This window comes from Haliaeetus leucocephalus, unplaced genomic scaffold (genome assembly GCF_000737465.1).
Source record: "Haliaeetus leucocephalus isolate CR32 unplaced genomic scaffold, Haliaeetus_leucocephalus-4.0 Scaffold763, whole genome shotgun sequence".
In the NCBI taxonomy this organism is placed as follows: Eukaryota; Metazoa; Chordata; class Aves; order Accipitriformes; family Accipitridae; genus Haliaeetus; species Haliaeetus leucocephalus.
In genome coordinates this window covers 3587019-3606632 of record NW_010973199.1, presented here as the reverse complement: position 1 = coordinate 3606632, position 19614 = coordinate 3587019, and the positions used below count along the sequence as shown (strand labels likewise).

At 38.2% G+C, this 19614-nt stretch overlaps 1 protein-coding gene across 1 annotated transcript; it reads left to right on the top strand.

The window, feature by feature from the left end:
- The first annotated feature begins 10291 nt into the window (after window positions 1-10291).
- Window positions 10292-19056, top strand: ASB15 (ankyrin repeat and SOCS box containing 15). The gene is made up of 9 exons (XM_010581299.1): window positions 10292-10407; window positions 11745-11797; window positions 11895-12026; window positions 12436-12594; window positions 14667-14912; window positions 15587-15758; window positions 16138-16708; window positions 17260-17413; window positions 18884-19056. The coding sequence occupies exons 1-9, from the start codon at window positions 10292-10294 to the stop codon at window positions 19054-19056; spliced, it is 1776 nt and encodes a 591-aa protein (XP_010579601.1).
- The last annotated feature ends 558 nt before the right edge of the window (window positions 19057-19614 follow it).

Genomic DNA, 19614 nt, shown 5'->3' with positions numbered 1-19614 from the left:
CACCGCCGGACGCGGGGCAGCACAGCGCATGCGCCAGCCCGGCGCCCGCGACCGCCGGTTAGAGGACATGGCAAAGGACGCCGCCGGGCTGCGCATGCGCCGCAGCTGTACCGGCTGCCGATCCCGGCGAGCGGAGAGCGCGGCAAGCAGGGTCGGAGAAGAACTGCGCATGCACCAAGGCGTGCGGCATCACCCAGCGCATGCGCCGTCTGAAGACGGCGGGGAAAGTGCGCTTGCGCTGAGGGCGGGGCGCATGCGCGTAGCGGCGGCGGGTGGGGGGGCGTGGTCGGCCGCGATCTGGTCGGCCCTGCCCGGGACGGTGCTCGCCGCCATTTCGTGCTCAGGCGGGGGCGCGGGAGGCTGGCAGCGGCCCGGCCCAGCCCGGCGGAGTCTCCCCCTCTGAAGAAAGCCCGTCTGTGTGGCGTGGCGGCCGCTGTGGGGGGTAGGCGGCTAGGCCGTTGCTGTGGAGCCGCAGGGAGGGGAGGCGGGGCTGCCGCCTGTGCGGCGCCCGGCTGCCCAGTCTTGCCGGGGCTGGCCTGGCCTCGCCGGCGCGGCTTGTGCCTGTATGGGGAGAGAGGCTGGTAGGCCTGGTCTCTCAGATCCCTGGCCCTGAAACCACCACGGGCCGGCCCACGTGCAGTGTTTGCTCAGGAGTGGTGTCTGATCCGAAGGCAGCCCAGGTTTTGGAGCCCAGCGCTTTTAGGTGGCCTGCTTGTGCTATAGCAGTACATTACAGGCCATGATTTGCTGCAGTTACACGTAGATTTGAATATCCCCTTTTAAATATGAACATGTGTCCTGTTAGTGAAGTTTCCTACATGGAATTGCTAATGACAGCTTATGATCAATTTGCAGACCTTAGCAGTTCTGAATAAGGAATGCTCCATTGAAAGATTTGTTACTAGGAATGCATCAGACAGAAGTAGGTGCTGTATGTTGCATTTAGATTTCCAGCACGTTTCTAGTAAAGATGCACTATGCACCTGGCTGATGTGTTCTGTGTGGCTGATGACAGTACTTGAAATCAACAGATTTTTGCTAAGTGATAGCTAACTAACTGCCAGTAATGAGTTCTCAGAACTGCTACAGGTTTGCAGTTTTTCACTTGTTTTTTCCAAAATGGTTTGCTGAGTCCAAGCTTAGTCCAAGCTTCAGAGTTGATTTCAAAGCTCCCTTTCATAAGTCAAAACAACTGTGTCAAGTCTTAAAGCTTCAGAAGTATGTTTGCTTGCTGCTGAGAGCAGTTTTGTGTGAGTTTACTTTGAAATTAAGCGGTGTATGTCCACTCAAGGTGAGATTTTGGTGTAGTAGATGTGATTCAAGTATGTGTCAGCTTCTGTCATTCTTTCATGAAACGTGTTTAGCGTTTGCAGATGTTTCTAGTACATGACTTTTAGTTTTCTGCAACATATGTATAAAAAATAAATACTTTCCGATTGATAACTGGTGCAGTGTGTAACAGTAAGCATTTTTATGCCTGGGAATAGGGTCTAAGTTAAAAATAACGCAGAAGCTTATAAACAGAATATTATATATTTTTAGCAAAATTATCATATTAAAGGGTTGTATGTGCATGTATTTATCAGTCAAGTCTTCCTGAGGCTGATAATTTTCTACTTCAGAGAATATACACAAGTATGCTGGAATTTGTTTAATAAGCCAAAGCATGCATATACCTTCTATGAATTTTAGCTGTGAAATTGGTTTGACCAAGAAATCATGTTAAGTAGCTAACTGCAGATTAAAAAATAAGGATCACTGTAATAGCATATGGCAAATAGGTAATTTCTGAGTTAATGTGATTGGTTAATAAAGCAAAAAAACCTTGTAAAATACTGACAGAAAATAGAAAACTTAATTAAGGGGCTTGAGATAGAATGGGAGAAAAGAGCAATAAAAAGACAGTTTAAGTTATTGGTGGAGATAAACATGATGTTCATTTGAAGATCCAGTTGTCCTCATATTAAGTCTTTATGGCCTAGCTGCTAATTTAAAGGGTGAGTTTTGCATAGAAGGATTTGATAATAATTGTGTTGTAACTTTATATTGTATTTATTGTGGGCAAATTTTTCTTTGTAATTCCTTTGGCCTGCTCTTGAGCTCCTGTTTTCCATAACTGGTAAGCAAACCCAACAAACCAAGTTTCAGAATATCATAGAGTTCTACCTGAAAGCCAGTCTTTTAATAAGAAAGACATGCACTACCGCTATTCCATAACTAAAGCAAAGTGACTAATACAGTTTATCTCAGAATTCACAGTTTGTGCTTCTTCACTTCTGAGTGTTCTTTGAGATTGCATCAGAGAGACCTGGGGTTCTTTCCAAGGCACTGAGAATATCTCTTTCCTATCAAAATGACATTCTTTTAAAATTTCTGCCTTTTTTACTGGCTCGTCCCTGCATTCTTCCTTCTCTGTGATGGTTCAACCAGATGGTCTATCTCCTGATTACACTAACCAACCACAGCATGAATTGTTCTGTGCCTGGTGATCTTCTTTAGCCAAATTAGCTCAGTTAGTGTCATTCAAACAGTAGTTCTAACTCTCTGTTTAGACATCCCAAGCATGTAGGTGTCCTTGCCACGTCCTCGGACAAAGAGTAAAAAATAGTAAGCCATGTTGATGAGACAGTTCATGAAATCAATCCAGAAGTGATACAGTAGGAGGTTCCCCAAATTGCCAAACTCTTTTTCAGTACATAATTTATTTTAAAATATAACAACTCCAAGACATGAGAATTAGAGTACATTCAATAATTACCTGATTTTGAAAACAAACCAAAAAAAAGAACCCCAAACCACCCACATAGCATTTCACAGTTTATTATCTGTTTAACACTGGGGAGTCTTAGTATTATCCTGTGTCTTAATGAACGGTGTAGGCACCCTAAGAAGGCCTTGCTATAGCTGTGACTTCTCTTCCCTTTTCTGTCTCACCAATGAATTTATCTTGCTGTGAAGTCTTGCAAATTGCAGTATGATTTGATATCTGGACAAGAGTCTTATTTATTCTGGCTTTACATGTATGGAACATAATTGACTGATGGATTTATGCCTAGTAACAACATAAGAGCAGAATCAGATACTGTTTACATAGCAATGCAAAATATTATTAAAAATATCTGAAAAGTGATCCTCGTAATGTGGATATGTACTAGTTCTTATAGTGTCTTGGTTATGTAAAGGAAATGAAAGAACTCAAGGTAAGCAATTTAAACATTTGTTTTCTTTACATAGATTATAAATACATATTTTGGATACTTTTTTTAATTGTATAAGAATATATTTCTGTTCTTATCATCTCTTAGCTAACAGTAGAGCAGAGTCTCGGCACTGTCCTGTGTGCTTCTGTTGTACTGTTTTTTTTGGAGGCTCGCCACACTTACTTAGGTCACTCTGGCAAAAGAAGTTGCAGTGAATATTATTTATCATCATTAAATGATTTTCTTGATCTTGTGTCCAAACATGAGATGCATGTAGTGCCTTAGTTAAGGTTACAGTTTTATGGTTCTATAAATGCAAGTGTATCACGGGGTGTGGAAGAGTTCACAGTGTACAATTTCATTTCATCAGAACAATTAAAGATAAGTTGGAAGTTTGTTTCAGTTTGTTTTGTTCCCTTATTGTCTGTTAATTTAGGATAAAGATAGTAACTAATTGGTTAAAACTAAAACAATACAGAGGTATTGCATCAGTGATATGTACCCAGCTTCTTCCTCATCCTATGCCTGTGATTTAACTTGCTGGGTACTGCTATTCTTGATGTTACTCTTGGGTTATTCTGCTTTTGCATCACTGCTCTCTGTGGTGCTGTGCCCCCTGCTTCTTTGTTCAGTTTCAAGTTATTAAATCTAGTCAAGTAAGTACTATAATTGGCTGTCATTGACTGTATAAAGCTTTGCATCGTATCAGCCTGAGAGAGAGATTAGTGTTTGGTGATGTAATATGGCGGGATCTACAACTAGTTAAAGGCTAAACGTTCTCAGATTTGTTTTAATTTATGTAAATATGTTACCAGATTTTGTTAATGTAGCCCTTGAGACTAAATTAGCAAATAATTTATTTTCTTAATGAGAGTTGTTGAACCAATGAGGGCACAGATAATCTTATTATACCATCCAAACCTCGTGTTACATTTGACAAGATTTTAGAGAAGTCATGTGTAATACTTTCCTGTGGGTCGAGTCTGCTTGTGTTACAGTTGTACAAGGTCAGACCTTAATTTATCTAGCAACTGCGTATTTAATTTTAGAAGTATCACAGGACACATCAGCTTGCAGGGCACCATTCCTGGCTGTTCAAAATGCAGGCCCCAGAGTAACAGTGGCAAGATAATGGGTTGAAAAGGTGAGAATATATGGTATGCTCGCCAATTAGACTAACAGAGAAATGGTTTAAAACTGTAATATTTAATAGATTGAGTCCAAATTTAGACTGCTATTAATTATTTTATTGCTATGAATAACCTCTTTGCATGCCTAAGGGCCTTCTATTTATAGAGAGCAAAGCTAGGATTGTCTAGTTTATTTTAAGGATAAGAAATTAGAATAACATTAACACTCACATAACTTTAACGTTATACCTATGTGTTTAAAAGTGATGAACGCTTGATAACACTTCTTTCTAAGGAAACATGCAACTTCTGTGATTAGCAAGTAGTTCAGATTTTTTTCAATTAAAAAATGGTAACTTAAGAGCAAAACTTTCTTTTTTAAGGAAAACAGCAAGAATTAATACCTAATTTTTCAGGCATAAATAGACAAAAATACTAGACTACTCAAAATGTTGTTTAAGACAAATATTCTTGGTAATACAAAAAGTAGATATTGTTTAGAGTAAGCATTTGCAATTGTTTCTAGTGATCTAGTGCCTGGGTCTGGTAATTGTGAAACTTCCATAGCTACATGGAAGGAGATTTTGCTGCTGAGCTTTTTAGCCTTTTCATTGCCACATCACGTAATGTAGCAGGGATGTCTCTGCTGCTGCTCAGTGTACCAGCCATGCTGTTATAATTCCACTGTGATCCACACTTCAGTCGGACCTTGTCACCTCAGCACAGCGTATTACCAGCAGTGATATAGCAAATCGGGCTCTCAAAGCACGTATAGACCCCTGGCAATGTGTCCAGCACTTGTGCTGTGGTGAGCTGTTTGCCTTATACTTACTTTACCATGTCACAGTCACTTGCTACCTTACTAACTTTCTCATTTTATAATACATTATTAATTTTGGGGAGATAAGGTAATTTGAAAACAGTACACACAACAATTCTGAAACACTGCTCATCTGAGACCCTTCTGGTTAAGTCTGTGTTCGAACAGAACTCTGTGTTGCCTGTGGCATAATCAGTTCTGGGGAATACAGCAAACCAGGAGATAGATAGTTGACCAAATGGGTATGAAAGTTATGTGACCAGAGGAAAGAAACAAGTTTCTATGATGACCTGTAAACTGATTTCTTCCTCTAATCTTTTGGAGATAAAGGGGAGGTAGAAAGGCAATAATTTTTTTTCTGAGAATAAAAGGATTTTCTTACTAAATCACTGTCCTGCAAGATGCTCTGTGCTTTTAACTCTTCTTGGAATCAGTGACATTGAAGGGTATTGATCACCTCACAGGACTAAATCATATGTGAACACCTTCATAAAGATACTGCAGTATACCAAGACAGCCTTTTTTTCAGAGAGTTTGCAATGTGAGGGTCTAATCTAAGGCCTGTATAAGTCTTCAGGAGTCTTTTTGGTTCAGGCTCCAGGGTAAATATAATATGATGGGCTGTAATATAATAATTTTCAGTCTCAATTCCCCTAAGAACAGCAACTTCAGTAGGGCTTGCAGGGCATGAAGGTCCATCCATGTGGATCTGGTAGGGTGATCATGAATCATTAAAAAGATGCTTCAAAAATTTTAGTTAGGGCATGAAGTCTTCAAATGGAGGGTTTTCAGAACGAAAGGTTTGAAGAAAGGGAAGGTAGTTTCTGTTTGCCTTTAAGATCTTGTGGAGGAAACGAGATTATGAATGTTACACATTTTTCCTTAATAAATTATCTTATGTAAATTGACTGTTTAGTCTCATTAGGAGCACCTCCCAGCTGCCAGTGAAATGTAAATTTATTCCAAAATGTACTTTCCGTTTAGCTGATGGCAGGAAGAGGTTGTAGATATGTTTATTGATATACACTTCTAAAACTGCTAATACAAAAGAGATTTTATCTTTGTTGTCTAAAAGGCTTGTCAGTCTTCAGAACAGTGTATATTTGTGGGTTAAACGATGGAAGCTTTAAAGTGCCATCAGAATTAGAAAAGCGTTTATGAAAACATGAAGATAAACGCAAAAAAGAACCTCGACTCAGAATTCTCCTGCCTGTCAACAAAGTGCATTGCCAACAAGAGATGAGGAAGAGAGGGTCAGTTTCATGGCCTTACTGATGATGAAAATCTTATATTCTGGTTAATAAGAAACCTGTGGCAGCATTTAGAAAAAAAGATGGTCAGCTGCTTTGTTCTTTGTAGGTTTTTGAAGTTGCTATATTTTGTATTACACCTGGAAAGTTTGACATGGGATACTTCCCTTTCTGCATAAAGCAAACTATATTTTAAAAAAAAACAGAACAATTTCTTATTAATTTCTTTTTGCTGCAACAAACTTGATAGCTTTCATAAGCTTGTTTTGATCATAAGAGTTTCAGAACATTGTTATCATTGGTTTTTAGAATTACAGAGAAGTTCATCTTGTCCATACTGTCCAACAGGATGTCAGAAATCTTTTTTGCATGAGAAGTTCTACCTAAACTTCAGTATGCCAAAACATAACTTTGAGAACTTCTAAGCATTAATATGATGTGCAGCAGATTCAACATTAGGTAGTATGTGAAAGATTTTGATATGGGTGTCTGCATTGTGCTGACCAGTTCATCAGTCTAACTTATGTGTGAAAATTTCTTTTGGACTGTTACACTGAAGCCTTGGTTGGAGACTTAGAAGGAAGGAACAGAGAACCCTTCAGAAAAGCATTGTCTCTTAGGAACAACATAAAGGTCTGTTCTTCTAAGCCCCAAAAGAAAATGTGTCCATGAGTATTTTTTAATATGTGGAAGGTTTTTTTGCAGTCAGAGGCAGCAGTTGAGACCAAAGTTGTATATTTTTCCTTCAAAGAAAATGGAACTGAAGTGGAGATTTTTTCCACTTTCCTTCAGATTGTCCATCCTTGCAGTTAAAAACCTGGGACATCGTTCCAGTACATATTGAAAGAGGTGGAAAACTGCATTATGTGGGAATCTGAATCCAAGAGACCTTTAGCTTCTGAGTCAATCTGACTCTAAGCCCTTACTGATTTAATTTTGGTTTGCAAGCTTTATCATAACATACTGAGTAGTAAAGTATTTGTGGATGGGATTATAATATTGGCTGCAGTACTTCGATTGACTTATTATTTATGGGAATAATGCAGAAATTAGTCTAAAAAGAAATCTGGTTAGCACTTTCCCTCGCAGATCATTTTCAGAAAATGGCCTCCAAATTTCTACAACATTCCTTCTTTATTTGCAAAATGACTAGGACATCCTACTGTCCTGGTTTCATCTGGGATAGAGTTAATTTTCTTTCTTGTAGCTGGAAGAATGTTGATAACACACTGATGTTTTCAGTTGTTACTAAGCAGTGTTTATACTAAGTCAAGGGGTTTTCAGCTTCTTACGCCCAGCCAGCAAGAAGGCTGGAGGGGCAGAAGAAGTTGGGAGGGGACACAGCCAGGGCAGCTGACCCAAACTGGCCAAAGGGGTATTCCATACCAGGTGATGTCATGTCTAGCATATAAACTGGGGGGGAGTTGGCCTGAGGGGTGGATTGCTGCTCGGGAACTAACTGGGCATCAGTCTGTGAGTGGTGAGCCATTGCATTGTGCATCACTCGTTTTGTATATTCCAATACTTTTATTAGTATTGTTGTTTTGTTATTGTTATTATTATCATTATTAGTTTCTTCCTTTCTGTTCTATTAAACTGTTCTTATCTCAGCCCACGAGTTTTACCTTTTTCCTTCCAATTCTCTCCCCCATCCCACTGGGGCGGGCGGTGAGTGAGCAGCTGTGTGGTGCTTAGTTGCTGGCTGGGGTTAAACCATGACATCCACAACAATCATTCTGTGAGAAACATACAACAGATGCTCAGTATAATTGTTTAATATTTGTGCAACACTTTGATGATGATAAGCATTCTGTACAGTACACTGTGAGCTGTGGGAGTAATAGTCTAAAACTTTTTTAAAAAATAATTCAACATCTGGTGTCCCCAGTCTGATTACAGGACAAATGTGTTAAGCCGCCAAGACTGAATCAAACAAAGAAACTTTGGCAAAACCCAAAGCCCACTTGTAAAAACCTAGGTAGATACTGATAGGCATATATTAAGTTTTTGTTCCTTATGTATCTTTTACTATAGATACATACTACATTTTACACTTCAAGAACCTACAGCAAGATGTTGTAAAGAGCAACATTCCTGATCTTCCAATTACAATTTACTAGCAAAGTGTTTGGCTGATGTGATGTCACTGGCAAAAAGCATAGTGAACGTAAGCCACAGTTAAAGTTGGTGATATGAGCAGGCTGAATTTAAGCTGATGACTATAGTTAAAAGGTTTGAGATTCTCTGTTACTAATCCGCTGAGCCTTCCAACTAATCTCACACCTTGAATATAATAGCTGGCATGGCTTGACCATCACCCAGGCTTGTGTACCGAACTCCTGTGAATGTCCATTAAACTTCATGACTGCAGGATTAGTGCAGAGACTCCGAAGTCCTTAGTCTGCTTTGATAGACTGTGCTTTGGCAATGTAAAAATAAAGCAAGATTTGCAAGTGTTTGTGGTTGTTTGTTGGGGAGGGGGTTAAATATATTAATGATCTTTAGAAGTGATAATTAATGACACAAGAACATTGTAATGTTTTGTTGTACAACGACCTGTCTGTGAAGTCCAAAATCTTGTACATTATCATATTAACATAAAGTGGGTTTTGCATTTGGTATCATCTCTCTCAAATCCCTTATTTTTTTTTATTTGAGAAAACATCCCCATCCAGCTCCAGGAGAGGAGAAATGAATAGAGGTTTACAGCTGAAAACTTTTCATAGAATCATAGAATAGTTTGGGTTGGAAGGGACATTTAAAGGTCATCTAGTCCAACCCCCTGCAATGAGCAGGGACATCTTCAACTAGATCAGGTTGTTCAGAGCCCCGTCCAACCTGGCCTTGAATGTTTCCAGGGACGGGACATCTACCACCTCTCTGGGCAACCTGTGCCTATGTTTCACCCTCATCATAAAAAATTTCTTCCTTATATCTAGTCTGAATCTACCCTCTTTTAGTTTAAAACCTTTACCCCTTGTCCTATTGCTACAGGTCCTGCTAAAAAGTCTGTCGCCATGTTTCTTATAAGCCCCCCTTTAAGTGTTTTAAGATAGTAAAATTCTTCTGAATTCAGAACGGGATGATGTGTCACCATCTAAACTGTAGTCACATGCTGTGGGCTTTTGCTAAAATCCTGTCTCCAAACGGCACTGGCTGGTGGATCCATCTTGTATCTGCTTCCAGTACCACGCCGGGTGAAGGAAGCAGGAAAAAAAGGTCTTTCCCCATGCTAGAGAGTCAAGTTAGTTCAGAGCTTCTCTGAAATAATGTGATGTTTGTGTAAATCCTGAATAAGTACAATGTGTGATCACCCTTAGAACTGGTCACGTGTTTCATTCCGAAATGCAGGCCCTTTCTGTAAGTAATTCTCAAACAATTTGAGTGTTTCTCTTTTTTGTGTCTATAGTTTTTAAATGTATATGTGTTTGTGCTTTATGTTTATGAATTCCTTGTGAATACCTGTGTTTGATAGGAATCTTTCATGAGGTGATAACTTTGTTTACTATTCATTATTCATGCTTGTGTGGAAATAGCATATTCACTGACTTGATTACCACAGCTTTATAAAGAGGAAAAGTTTCTTTTATGGCTCACAGATTGTCCAGTATTTGTCGGTAGATGACAAATGTAGCATGTGAACAATTAAAAGACTTTTCCTAAATGGCATGTCTAGTACTAAATATTTCCAGGGTTGTTTTCTATCCATTTTTAAACAGGAATTTTATCATTTTTAAATAGGAGTAAACTCACCAAAACAATATTAAATTAAAAGAAATTTATGGAAACACCTGATTTTATTGTAAAAAATACCTTAAGCAAGATATGATCCTCAGCAGTATATTTTTGTGTGTATTTCAAAATAGCTCATCATTATAGCTCATGATAAAAATGATGGAGGAAAGAGAAGATTTAGTTGAAGATCTGCTCACTGAGTATGCCATACAGCTTAGCATTCAAGAATCAAATGGGGCCAAACCACCAGTGTCTTCCACCTATAATGACAGGTACTGTCAATTCCAGATGTGTTAAGAGATGCCATATTTTAACAGTGTTTTGAGACATTGATATTTAGTGCCTTATATCATGCTTAAAACAGTTCTTAGTTTGGGTATTATGCCTGTTTCTCAGTGAAGCACTGTCTGAAGCAATGCTTGAAAAGATTAAACAAAATAGAAATGCTGATTTTGTTTTTCTCAAATGTTTCTAAACCCTCAAACTTTAGAGACGATAAATTTGGATTTGTTAGTAATCTGACTGCCCTGAAATTGTAACAATGTCCCAGTCTTCCCCTGTGCACTCGGATACATACGCGTACAAGAAAAATCCAAACCAGAACAACAACAAAAAACCCACAGGTGTGTTCCAGCAAGGGTTCATATGTGACATTAATGTTAAGAGTGGTTCCTGTGATTAGGAAATGTAGACCTCCGCTGCGCTACGTGGGGTGATGAGAGCTTAGGGAGATGAGATTCACTTGGCTAAACTAATACTTCCCTTAGCTTTTCAGGCCATTTACTGTCTCACTGAAATGTGTATGTCTCAAACAAAGCTGAACTTTTTCTTAATAGAAGTTCTTCGGCAATAATCCTGTAAATACATTTTGTAGATTGCGCTGTCTAAAATGGAAAGATGTAGAACTCTGAGTCTTGGGAGACTGTTAACCTTTCCTTATTTCCTGTGGGATCTCATGAAGGTTTGGGTCCTCACGGGGCTGCTGTTGTAGGACTGGAATCTCCCTTTTCACTGAAGACTCTCAGCAGAGCCACTGGGTACTCTTGTTATTTGGCTGCTTTTCTTTTTTATTAAATCTCATCTATTTTTTAATACTCTTTTATCACCAAACTATCTCAAGGAACTAGCAGGCACCAGCATTTAAATTCCATCTTATGGAGGTTTAAATGATATTGGTAAAAACATTACAACTCTTTTTCAGGGAAAATGGTACCATGAATATCATCAAACTCTCCTTCATTATCGAATATTGACATTCTGACACCATCACATTCTCATTCGCTGTCTAAGGCTTCTGAATCTGAAGGGCTCATTTCTGTAGTGTGGGGCAAATACAGCTTTTTAGTCCACATCAGAATTCTTTACTAAATTAGGAGATGTATAAGGTCAGCCTGCAGCAGAAATTGCACCTAACTCAAGAACTTTGGATACCCTGAAGGTCCATAGTACAGGTGTAACTTAGGAAGTCACAAAGTTCATCAAGATTGTCGTTGATGTATTCAAAGGAAAGTTGGCTCAGATGAGAAACTAATGGAAAGTATTGAATAAATAATATAATGCATCTACTTTTTTTTTTTATATTTACTATTTTCTGGTCTTTTTTGGATAGTTTTGTACCACCTAGTGAGGAAAACAGGAAAATTGTAACATCCATAAAGCAAGGTAAAAACCCTAAAATAAAATAGCCCCTTTGCAAAACTGGACTTCCCTTATATTATTTTTCCAAGTGCATCTTATTTATCTGTTGGATTTTTTTAAGGTCAAGTGTTTGGGCTCCAAGAACTTGTGAAACAGAAATATGCTTTGGATGAAGCTGATGAAAGAGGGTGGTTTCCACTACATGAGGCTGCAGCTCAGCCAATTCAGCAAATACTTGAAGTCATTTTAGATGGTGAGTAAGGTAAAAATATCCCACAAGATAAAGGGAGCAGCAAAGAAACATAGAGCAATAAGCAGCCATCCACAACAACAAGCTAGAACTGTTTACTAAAAAAGATGTGATCAAATCCTCCACGGAGCGTCTTGCTTATGTTGTTTAAATATTCAGGCAAATTTTCTTTTTGGGAAAGTTGCATCAGTTTACACCAGCAAAGAACTTGGACAGTTTTTAATGTTTCATTCAGAAACCTACAGATGGAGCAAAAGTTACTGTTCAGTATTCAGTGCGGTTGACAGTGCTAGTTAGGTCAAGTTAAACATAATTACAAGTAATTTTCCTGAAGACTTAGCATTTAAGGATATGTGTATGTGTTAACAGCCTTGTGCTTTAATTTTGTTTTTTCTCACTTTCTTACCTCTAGCATCCTATAAAACAATGTGGGAATACAAAACTTGCGATGGAGAAACACCATTAACTTTGGCAGCAAAAGCCGGCTTTGTGGAAAATGTAAGAACTTTACTGGAAAAAGGTGTTTGGCCTAATACCACAAATGACAAAGGAGAAACTCCACTTCTTATCGGTAATTGCTTCCTCTCCCTGGGTTTAAGCAAAGTGAATGACAGCGCTTCCCCTCCACTAAGTACTCACCCAAGTACTCCTGTTGGCTTGTGCGGATTAGGTGCTGGTCATCTTTTTAGATGAAGCTAGATGCCCAGCACTTGGTGAAATGTACCCAACATTCAGTTCAACATTCATGATGCTTTAGGTGATCACTGAGCTGATCTTAAAGGTGCTCCTTATGCTTTAGGTGATTGCTGAGCTGCTCCTAAGAAAATGGAACCTATTTTTTTGTTCAAGGTATCTTCTCTGTATCTTCAGGTGCTATAAGACCTTTATGAACCTGGGCCTATTTGAGCACCTTAAGCTACAAGTATGGTACAAGAATAAGCTGTTGCTTTAACTTGAATGTGCTTTTTCTGGAGGTCTGGAGGTTATTGGAGATTTTTGGTTTTATCAGATGATTTCTTCAGGAGTAGGCAGGCATTTTCAATTGCAGAATCTCCCATCTCATTTCCCTCCCCGCTTGCACTGAAAATAAGCTTCAACTGCATTTCTAAGTAATACCCCAATCTAAAGAAAGATGATTTCTTTGGAAGATTTTATGCTATTGGTAGACTTAAATGAGCTTTACTATACATGAGTAATTTAGCTATATTAACTTCTAATTTCTGTTGAATTCTGTCTGAATATTCTTTCTGAACTTCTGTTCTCCTGAAGAGAATCGATCTGTGAAGTTAATACAATATAATAAAATACAATATATAATACAATTATCAGTACTAGAACATTCAGTTCTCTGAATTTTTAACTTTCATTAGATGTGATTACCGTATTAAAATTTTAAGGCCCTGAGGCATTTCTAGAGTGTTCCTTTGCAGTGTCTTGCTTTGCGTTATTTCAGCTCTTTGCAATAATTGTAAGTCTGTGAAACTTTTAAGCTATTTTCAGCCTTTGCTTTTAATGAATCCTGCAAGAAGTTAACTAGAGCTTATGAAAAGGGTCTTTTCCCCTTACAATGACAATTTATTTTCCTAAATATTTATCTATACAAACTCCTGAAAATGAGATTTGTCAGCTATGTATTGTTTATGTGATGCTTTTTATGTTTTTTTGTCACTTAGCACTGAAAATGTGGATGTAAATATTGTTGTGCATCATACATTCCAATCTTAGTGTCAGTGAACTAGAGGATCAGGTGCTTAACACTTAATAGATGATGCTCATGATTTAGTTACTCCTTTTAATTTTAAAGCTCTGGATTAAAGGGCTCTTCAGTACAAAGGTAAATGCTGAAGTATCTATCTAGTGGGATGATTTCTGCTTCCATGTACCTTTGGTAATACTCTACTTCAAAGCAATTGTGGATAATTACGAAGACTGTTGCCTCTTAAAAACCTTCTTACTTGTGTAATGGGACATTCACAAAACTTAAATTTGCAAACCCTAGGACCCTGATCTCCCTCAGCTGCCCCATCAGTCATTGGAGAGATCTATTCCAAAAAGGTAGTTCAGAAATAAAATTAGGCTCTTACTCAGGATCATTATTTTATATATAAATAATTTGCAGGTGTAGTTATCCATGAAAATTTCAAACCTGGAACCTCAAAAGGGCAGAACGTAGCCTTTAAGTATGACAGATGTCAACTGTACTTTGGCTGACAGCAGCCACTGAGTACACGCTAGGATTAGAGTTACCAGGTGACAAAGGTCACAAGTGGAATTTTCTGGGGACACTGTAATGTTTGCCCCAACTTTAGAAGTAAGGACCATATTTTATTGTTGCTTTTCCTTGTGATACACCTGCTTCTGCTTCCTCAGAATTGAAGTGGTGCTGCTTTTGCCCTCCATGCTCCAAACTGGCATTTTTTCCAGCTTGTGTCAGTTTACCTTGATTTCCCGAGCAGCTGACATTACCATTTGTTTACCAGTAAATTGGATTCCCAAATTTCTAGGACTGGAAATCTTTTCAATTTCCTCATATCACTACACAAGGAAAAGCTTTTCTAAACTTTTTAGATGTCTCTAAGTTTCAAGACGACATACCTGAAAATGTAATTGTATTATTTTCTTCCTTTTTAAAATATCTTCAAGCTGTAAGAAGGGGCTCTTTTGAAATGGTATCCACTCTGATTAAACACAACTGTAGTATCCACCAGCCATGCGTAAAACGTTGGTCAGCAATGCATGAAGCTGCAAAACAGGGACGCAAAGACATTGTTGCTCTTCTTCTGAAGAATGGTGGAAATGTGAACCTTAAAGATGGATATGGAGTGACACCATTAGGTGTTGCTGCTGAATATGGTCACTGTGATGTGCTGGAGCATCTTCTTCATAAAGGTATGTGGTCAGGTAAAAGGGAAATACACCTCTGCACTGGCATGCATCTTGCCTGGTTGCTGAGGTGGTTTAGGGTCATCATGGAAAAGGAAAAAAAGAGTAGTGATGAATGAGAAGATTTGGTTTCTTGGAAGGAAAGGAAGCATATATGAGTGTTCCTGCTAGACTGGAGTGATGCTTACATGTTTCCATAATGCATGTGAGAGGAGTGGCAGAGTTGATACCAATCTATTTCAGTCAAGGAGGGACTTACTGCTATACATGCCCTTCTTGCCCTTCTTTATTTCTCTTTACCCCCCTCCCTCCCCTCCCTCTTTCCCTTCCCTCCCTCCCTCCCTTCCCTTCCTCCCTTCCTGCTTTCCTTTCTTCCTTGTACAGAATTATATTGATATTAATTAATGAAATTAAGCATTTTTTAAATATGCCAGAATTTTGAAAAGCCTCAGTTACAACACGTATGTTCAAAGCAGACCCCATTCAGGTGAGCATTTGAACTTGTATCTGTACAACTCTTGCCTTTGAGTTTTAAATTTGCCACAAGAAATATTTCTTGTTTTAGTAAAGTTTTAACTTAAATACATCTGAAAATTAAGAGGTAAGTACTCTGGGCTTGTTTTTCTGATGATCTGCAAATCACTTTGGATATAATTGTAAACTCTGTATCCTCCATCAAGGTGGAGATGTCCAGGCCTTAGCAGATGATGGTGCATCGATACTGTTTGAAGCAGCTGGAGGAGGTAATCCAGACTGCATAGCCCTTCTTTTGGAATACGGAGGAAGTGGCAATGTGCCTAATAAGGCAGGACTGCTTCCCATACACAAAGCCGCTTATGAGGGACATTACCTGTGAGTATGAGCTTGGACTTTACATTTTCTTTAAGATACAATGTGGCACATGGTCACATTGAAGACGACTGTGGTAAACTTGCAAATGTATAGATCATTTCTATTTCAGAAATGCCTATGTTGCATTAGTTTGAATTAACTTTCAAGTGTTTTTTAGTATAAACAAAGCAAAATGCAAAACATACTCCTTAGAACTAAGTGAAAACCACTGAAACAACTTAAACACAAGGTCCTATTGACAGTGCTCAAAACTGGTGTTTCTGTGTTTGGATCTTCTTGTGTAAAGAGTCTAGCTGGTGATTTAGCATATAGCTGGATAAGGGTCATTTTCTTCCTGCAGGAAAGCGATGCCTAACTAGTTTTATTCACTGTTTCTTAGGGCCCTGAAGTATCTCATTCCGGTCACATCCCAAACCGCAATCCAGAAAAGTGGGTTAAGCCCTGTTCACTCAGCAGCAGATGGCCAGAACTCGCAGTGCGTAGAGCTTCTCATTGAAAATGGTTTTGATGTCAACACTCTCTTGGCTGAACACATTTCATGTAGTTACGATGATGAAAGGAAAACCGCACTTTATTTTGCTGTTTCTAACAATGACATTCTTTGCACTGAAATACTGCTCAAAGCAGGGGCAAATCCAAACAAGGATCCTTTAAACTGTCTTCTTGTGGCAGTGAGAGCTGGCAACCATGAAATTGTAAGGCTGCTCCTATCTTACGGAGCAAATGTCAATTGCTACTTTATGTTGGTTAATGATACGCATTTCCCCAGCGCCATTCAGTACGCTTTGAATGATGAGGTGATGCTGAGGCTGTTGCTCAACCACGGATATAATGTGGAGATGTGTTTTGACTGTATGCATCAAGATATCTTTGGAAATTCTTTTGTGTGGTCAACTCCAGAAGAAGAGATTCTCCCTGGGTGGACTTCTTCTGTAATAAAGGATAATCCAGTAAATACATACCTTCCTTCCTTCTCTTCACTGTGCTCTTTTCATTAGTTAGGTTTAAACATTCCAAATTATCGTGCAGAATTAAGATTAACATACGGGCGAAATCCTTCTTTAAAACACCCTAAAAATAAAACAGCCATTTTTCATTTTCTACTCTGGGATAGAGAAAATTATGTACATAGAGTGGTTTTAGATTAGGGTTCGTATATTAGAGATTTAGGAAGGAAGTTTTAGGAAATCATGAGGCAGGATTCTGGAATTCCTGTTTGTGTCCTAACCAACGGAGTAGATGTGTTTCCAAAGAGATATCGCTGTTGAACAAAACAGTGCTGCAAATATAGCAATGTCATAATAATTATTGGCCTTCAGGCCCGTCCAGATGAATTAAGGGATCGCCAAGGTTAAGCATGGAAGAAAATGGCTTTTAAAGTAACCTACCTAGGCATCAATTAATACTTTAAATTATCTTGTGTAATTGCTTTAAAATGTGTTATTTTGGCATTCCTCTGCACAGATTTTGAAATTATGACATGATGTGTTTTCCCTTTCAGTTCTGTGACTTTATTGCTGTTCCTTGGTTGAAACATTTAGCAGGAAAAGTGGTTCGTGTTTTAATAGATTACATGGATTATGTTCCTCTATGCACAAAAATTAAATTTGTCTTAGAAACACAGAAAGAATGGACAGAGATACGTCAGATATTGGGTAAATATCTAACTTCCAATTAATGATGTTATGATTTATTATAGGGGACTTTAATTGCTTATGTCAGGTGACATTCATCCAAAGTGTTTTAGCAGTCCAAATGTGTACTAGCTAAGAACCAGGTTGTGCCAGTCACCCAGTCCTCAGATCGAGACAGATATTTACTTCTTGCCACTGGTCATAAATTAGTTAATTGGACTGGAATACGGCAAACATGCACCTGGTGAGAATTGATCTCATAAGGAATGTCACTGTTGTGTGGGAAACCCTTTTAGTTAACCAAGACCACTGAGGTACTTCTCAAACTCCTTATTAACCCATGTGACACTAGTCATTGCACAGCTATGGGGCACAGCTTTTGTAATTGGGGAATATTGCTCACACTTCCATCCTTCTTTTTGCTCCCTTGATCTCTCAAGTCTATTAATTGTTCAAGGATTATCATAAGAGCATGTTTTAGGTCCCACTATGTTCAAGGTGGTGGGTGGTGACAATGCATGTAACATCACAGTCTGTGTATCATCATTTCCTAACTCCGATTTACATGATACACATCTAGAGTTGCAATTACTAATACCATAATTGAATAATATTTCTTATGTATGCTTGACTTTTGAAGTTCTACACATTAGCCTGGACCTTCCCCCATTGGTGGCATCAGCAATAGGTTTCACCCACCTTAACTTAAAAAAATCTGTTGGGGAATGTATTGAATGTTCTCTTTGCATAAATTAATTTTATTTGACTTTTTTTTTCCATTTTAAATAGAATTTGATTTAACATCACCTGTTAAAGAGCAAAATATTTATGTTTAAAACTGGTACCCTGTATTTAATTTTGCTTTGGTATTTTACACTGGAATGCAGAGGAAGTCCTTTTTGTTAGTGTCACAGGAACATCAAAATAATGTGGTAGTCTTAACTACTGATATTTTAAGTACCTTATGTTCAGGAAGACTACATTAAACTGCGCTCTTTGACTGATGTAAATTCTGATAAGAAGTATTTGTTTAGAAGACTGAGCAGGCCCAAGCATGGTAAGTTCTGGTCCTGGTGCCTTACTGATACAGCAGAAATGGAAGGTGCCACAGCTGGCCTCAACATGCAATTTTTAAGATATGCACCTAGGGAAAGGAGAGACCATTCATCAATTGCCATTGATTATGCTAAATAAGGTCCTCATTTAGGTGTTCAGATGGGTGCCTTGGAGACAGAGTACAGTGTGCATATTTCCAAAAGTAAGACAAAAAAAGGCAGATATCAGATGAAAGAAGTTTGATTAATAGCAGCAGCATGTATCATCACAATTTTGAAGTTAAAAGAATGCTATTTTATTCGGAAGTGGCAAAATAATAACGGCCCAAGGTAATAGATTTTATTATGAATTTTATTAGAGCAAGTTTTGGGATTGTGAACTGGCTTACAGTCATTAATAATTTTTCTACTATTTCTCTCTCACTATTATGTTTAGATAATCCTCGCCCATTGAAACATCTGTGTCGTCTGAAAATACGTAAACTCTTGGGGTTAAGGAGACTCCAGAAACTGTCATCCATGACGAAGTTTCCACTTCCACCAGTTCTCAAGAACTATATCCTATATAAAGAATATGATCTGTATGGAAAAGGGATATGTTTAGAATAGTTTTTAAAAATACCTGCATACTGTCTGTAGTTTGACTCATTTCCTCACTATTTTCTACTAGCTAAAGAGCTGCTTGGTGCTTTATATACATTCACAACATTCTGATATTTGTTGTTAATAGCTCTTTTACGGGAACAAATTTTTCTTCAAACTAGTACATTAAAGCTCATGTTTTAAACACATTGTACTATCTAAATGTAGGCTAAAATCAGAATAAGGACACTATAATAATTATGTAGAACAGTACACTTTAAATGGGAATTCAGATTAATAAAGAATAGAAGAAGAATTTTCCTGATGGACTTCCCAATGAAGATGATAAATACAATTGCTGCTCTCAGTTTGTAGCGTTAATTTATCTCTAAAAGAAAATAAATGTCTAACTTAGCTTGTCAAAGAAAATTAAACCACTAAATCCACATCTCTGTCATGTAATTGGCCTGAAATGTAGCACATTTTGTACTTTGAAAATCATGGTCCTATTATAAAATTGTCCAAACACTTCAAAGATTCTTTTTAGCTGTTTTTCCAAAGTGTTTGCTCCCAGGTACGACTTGT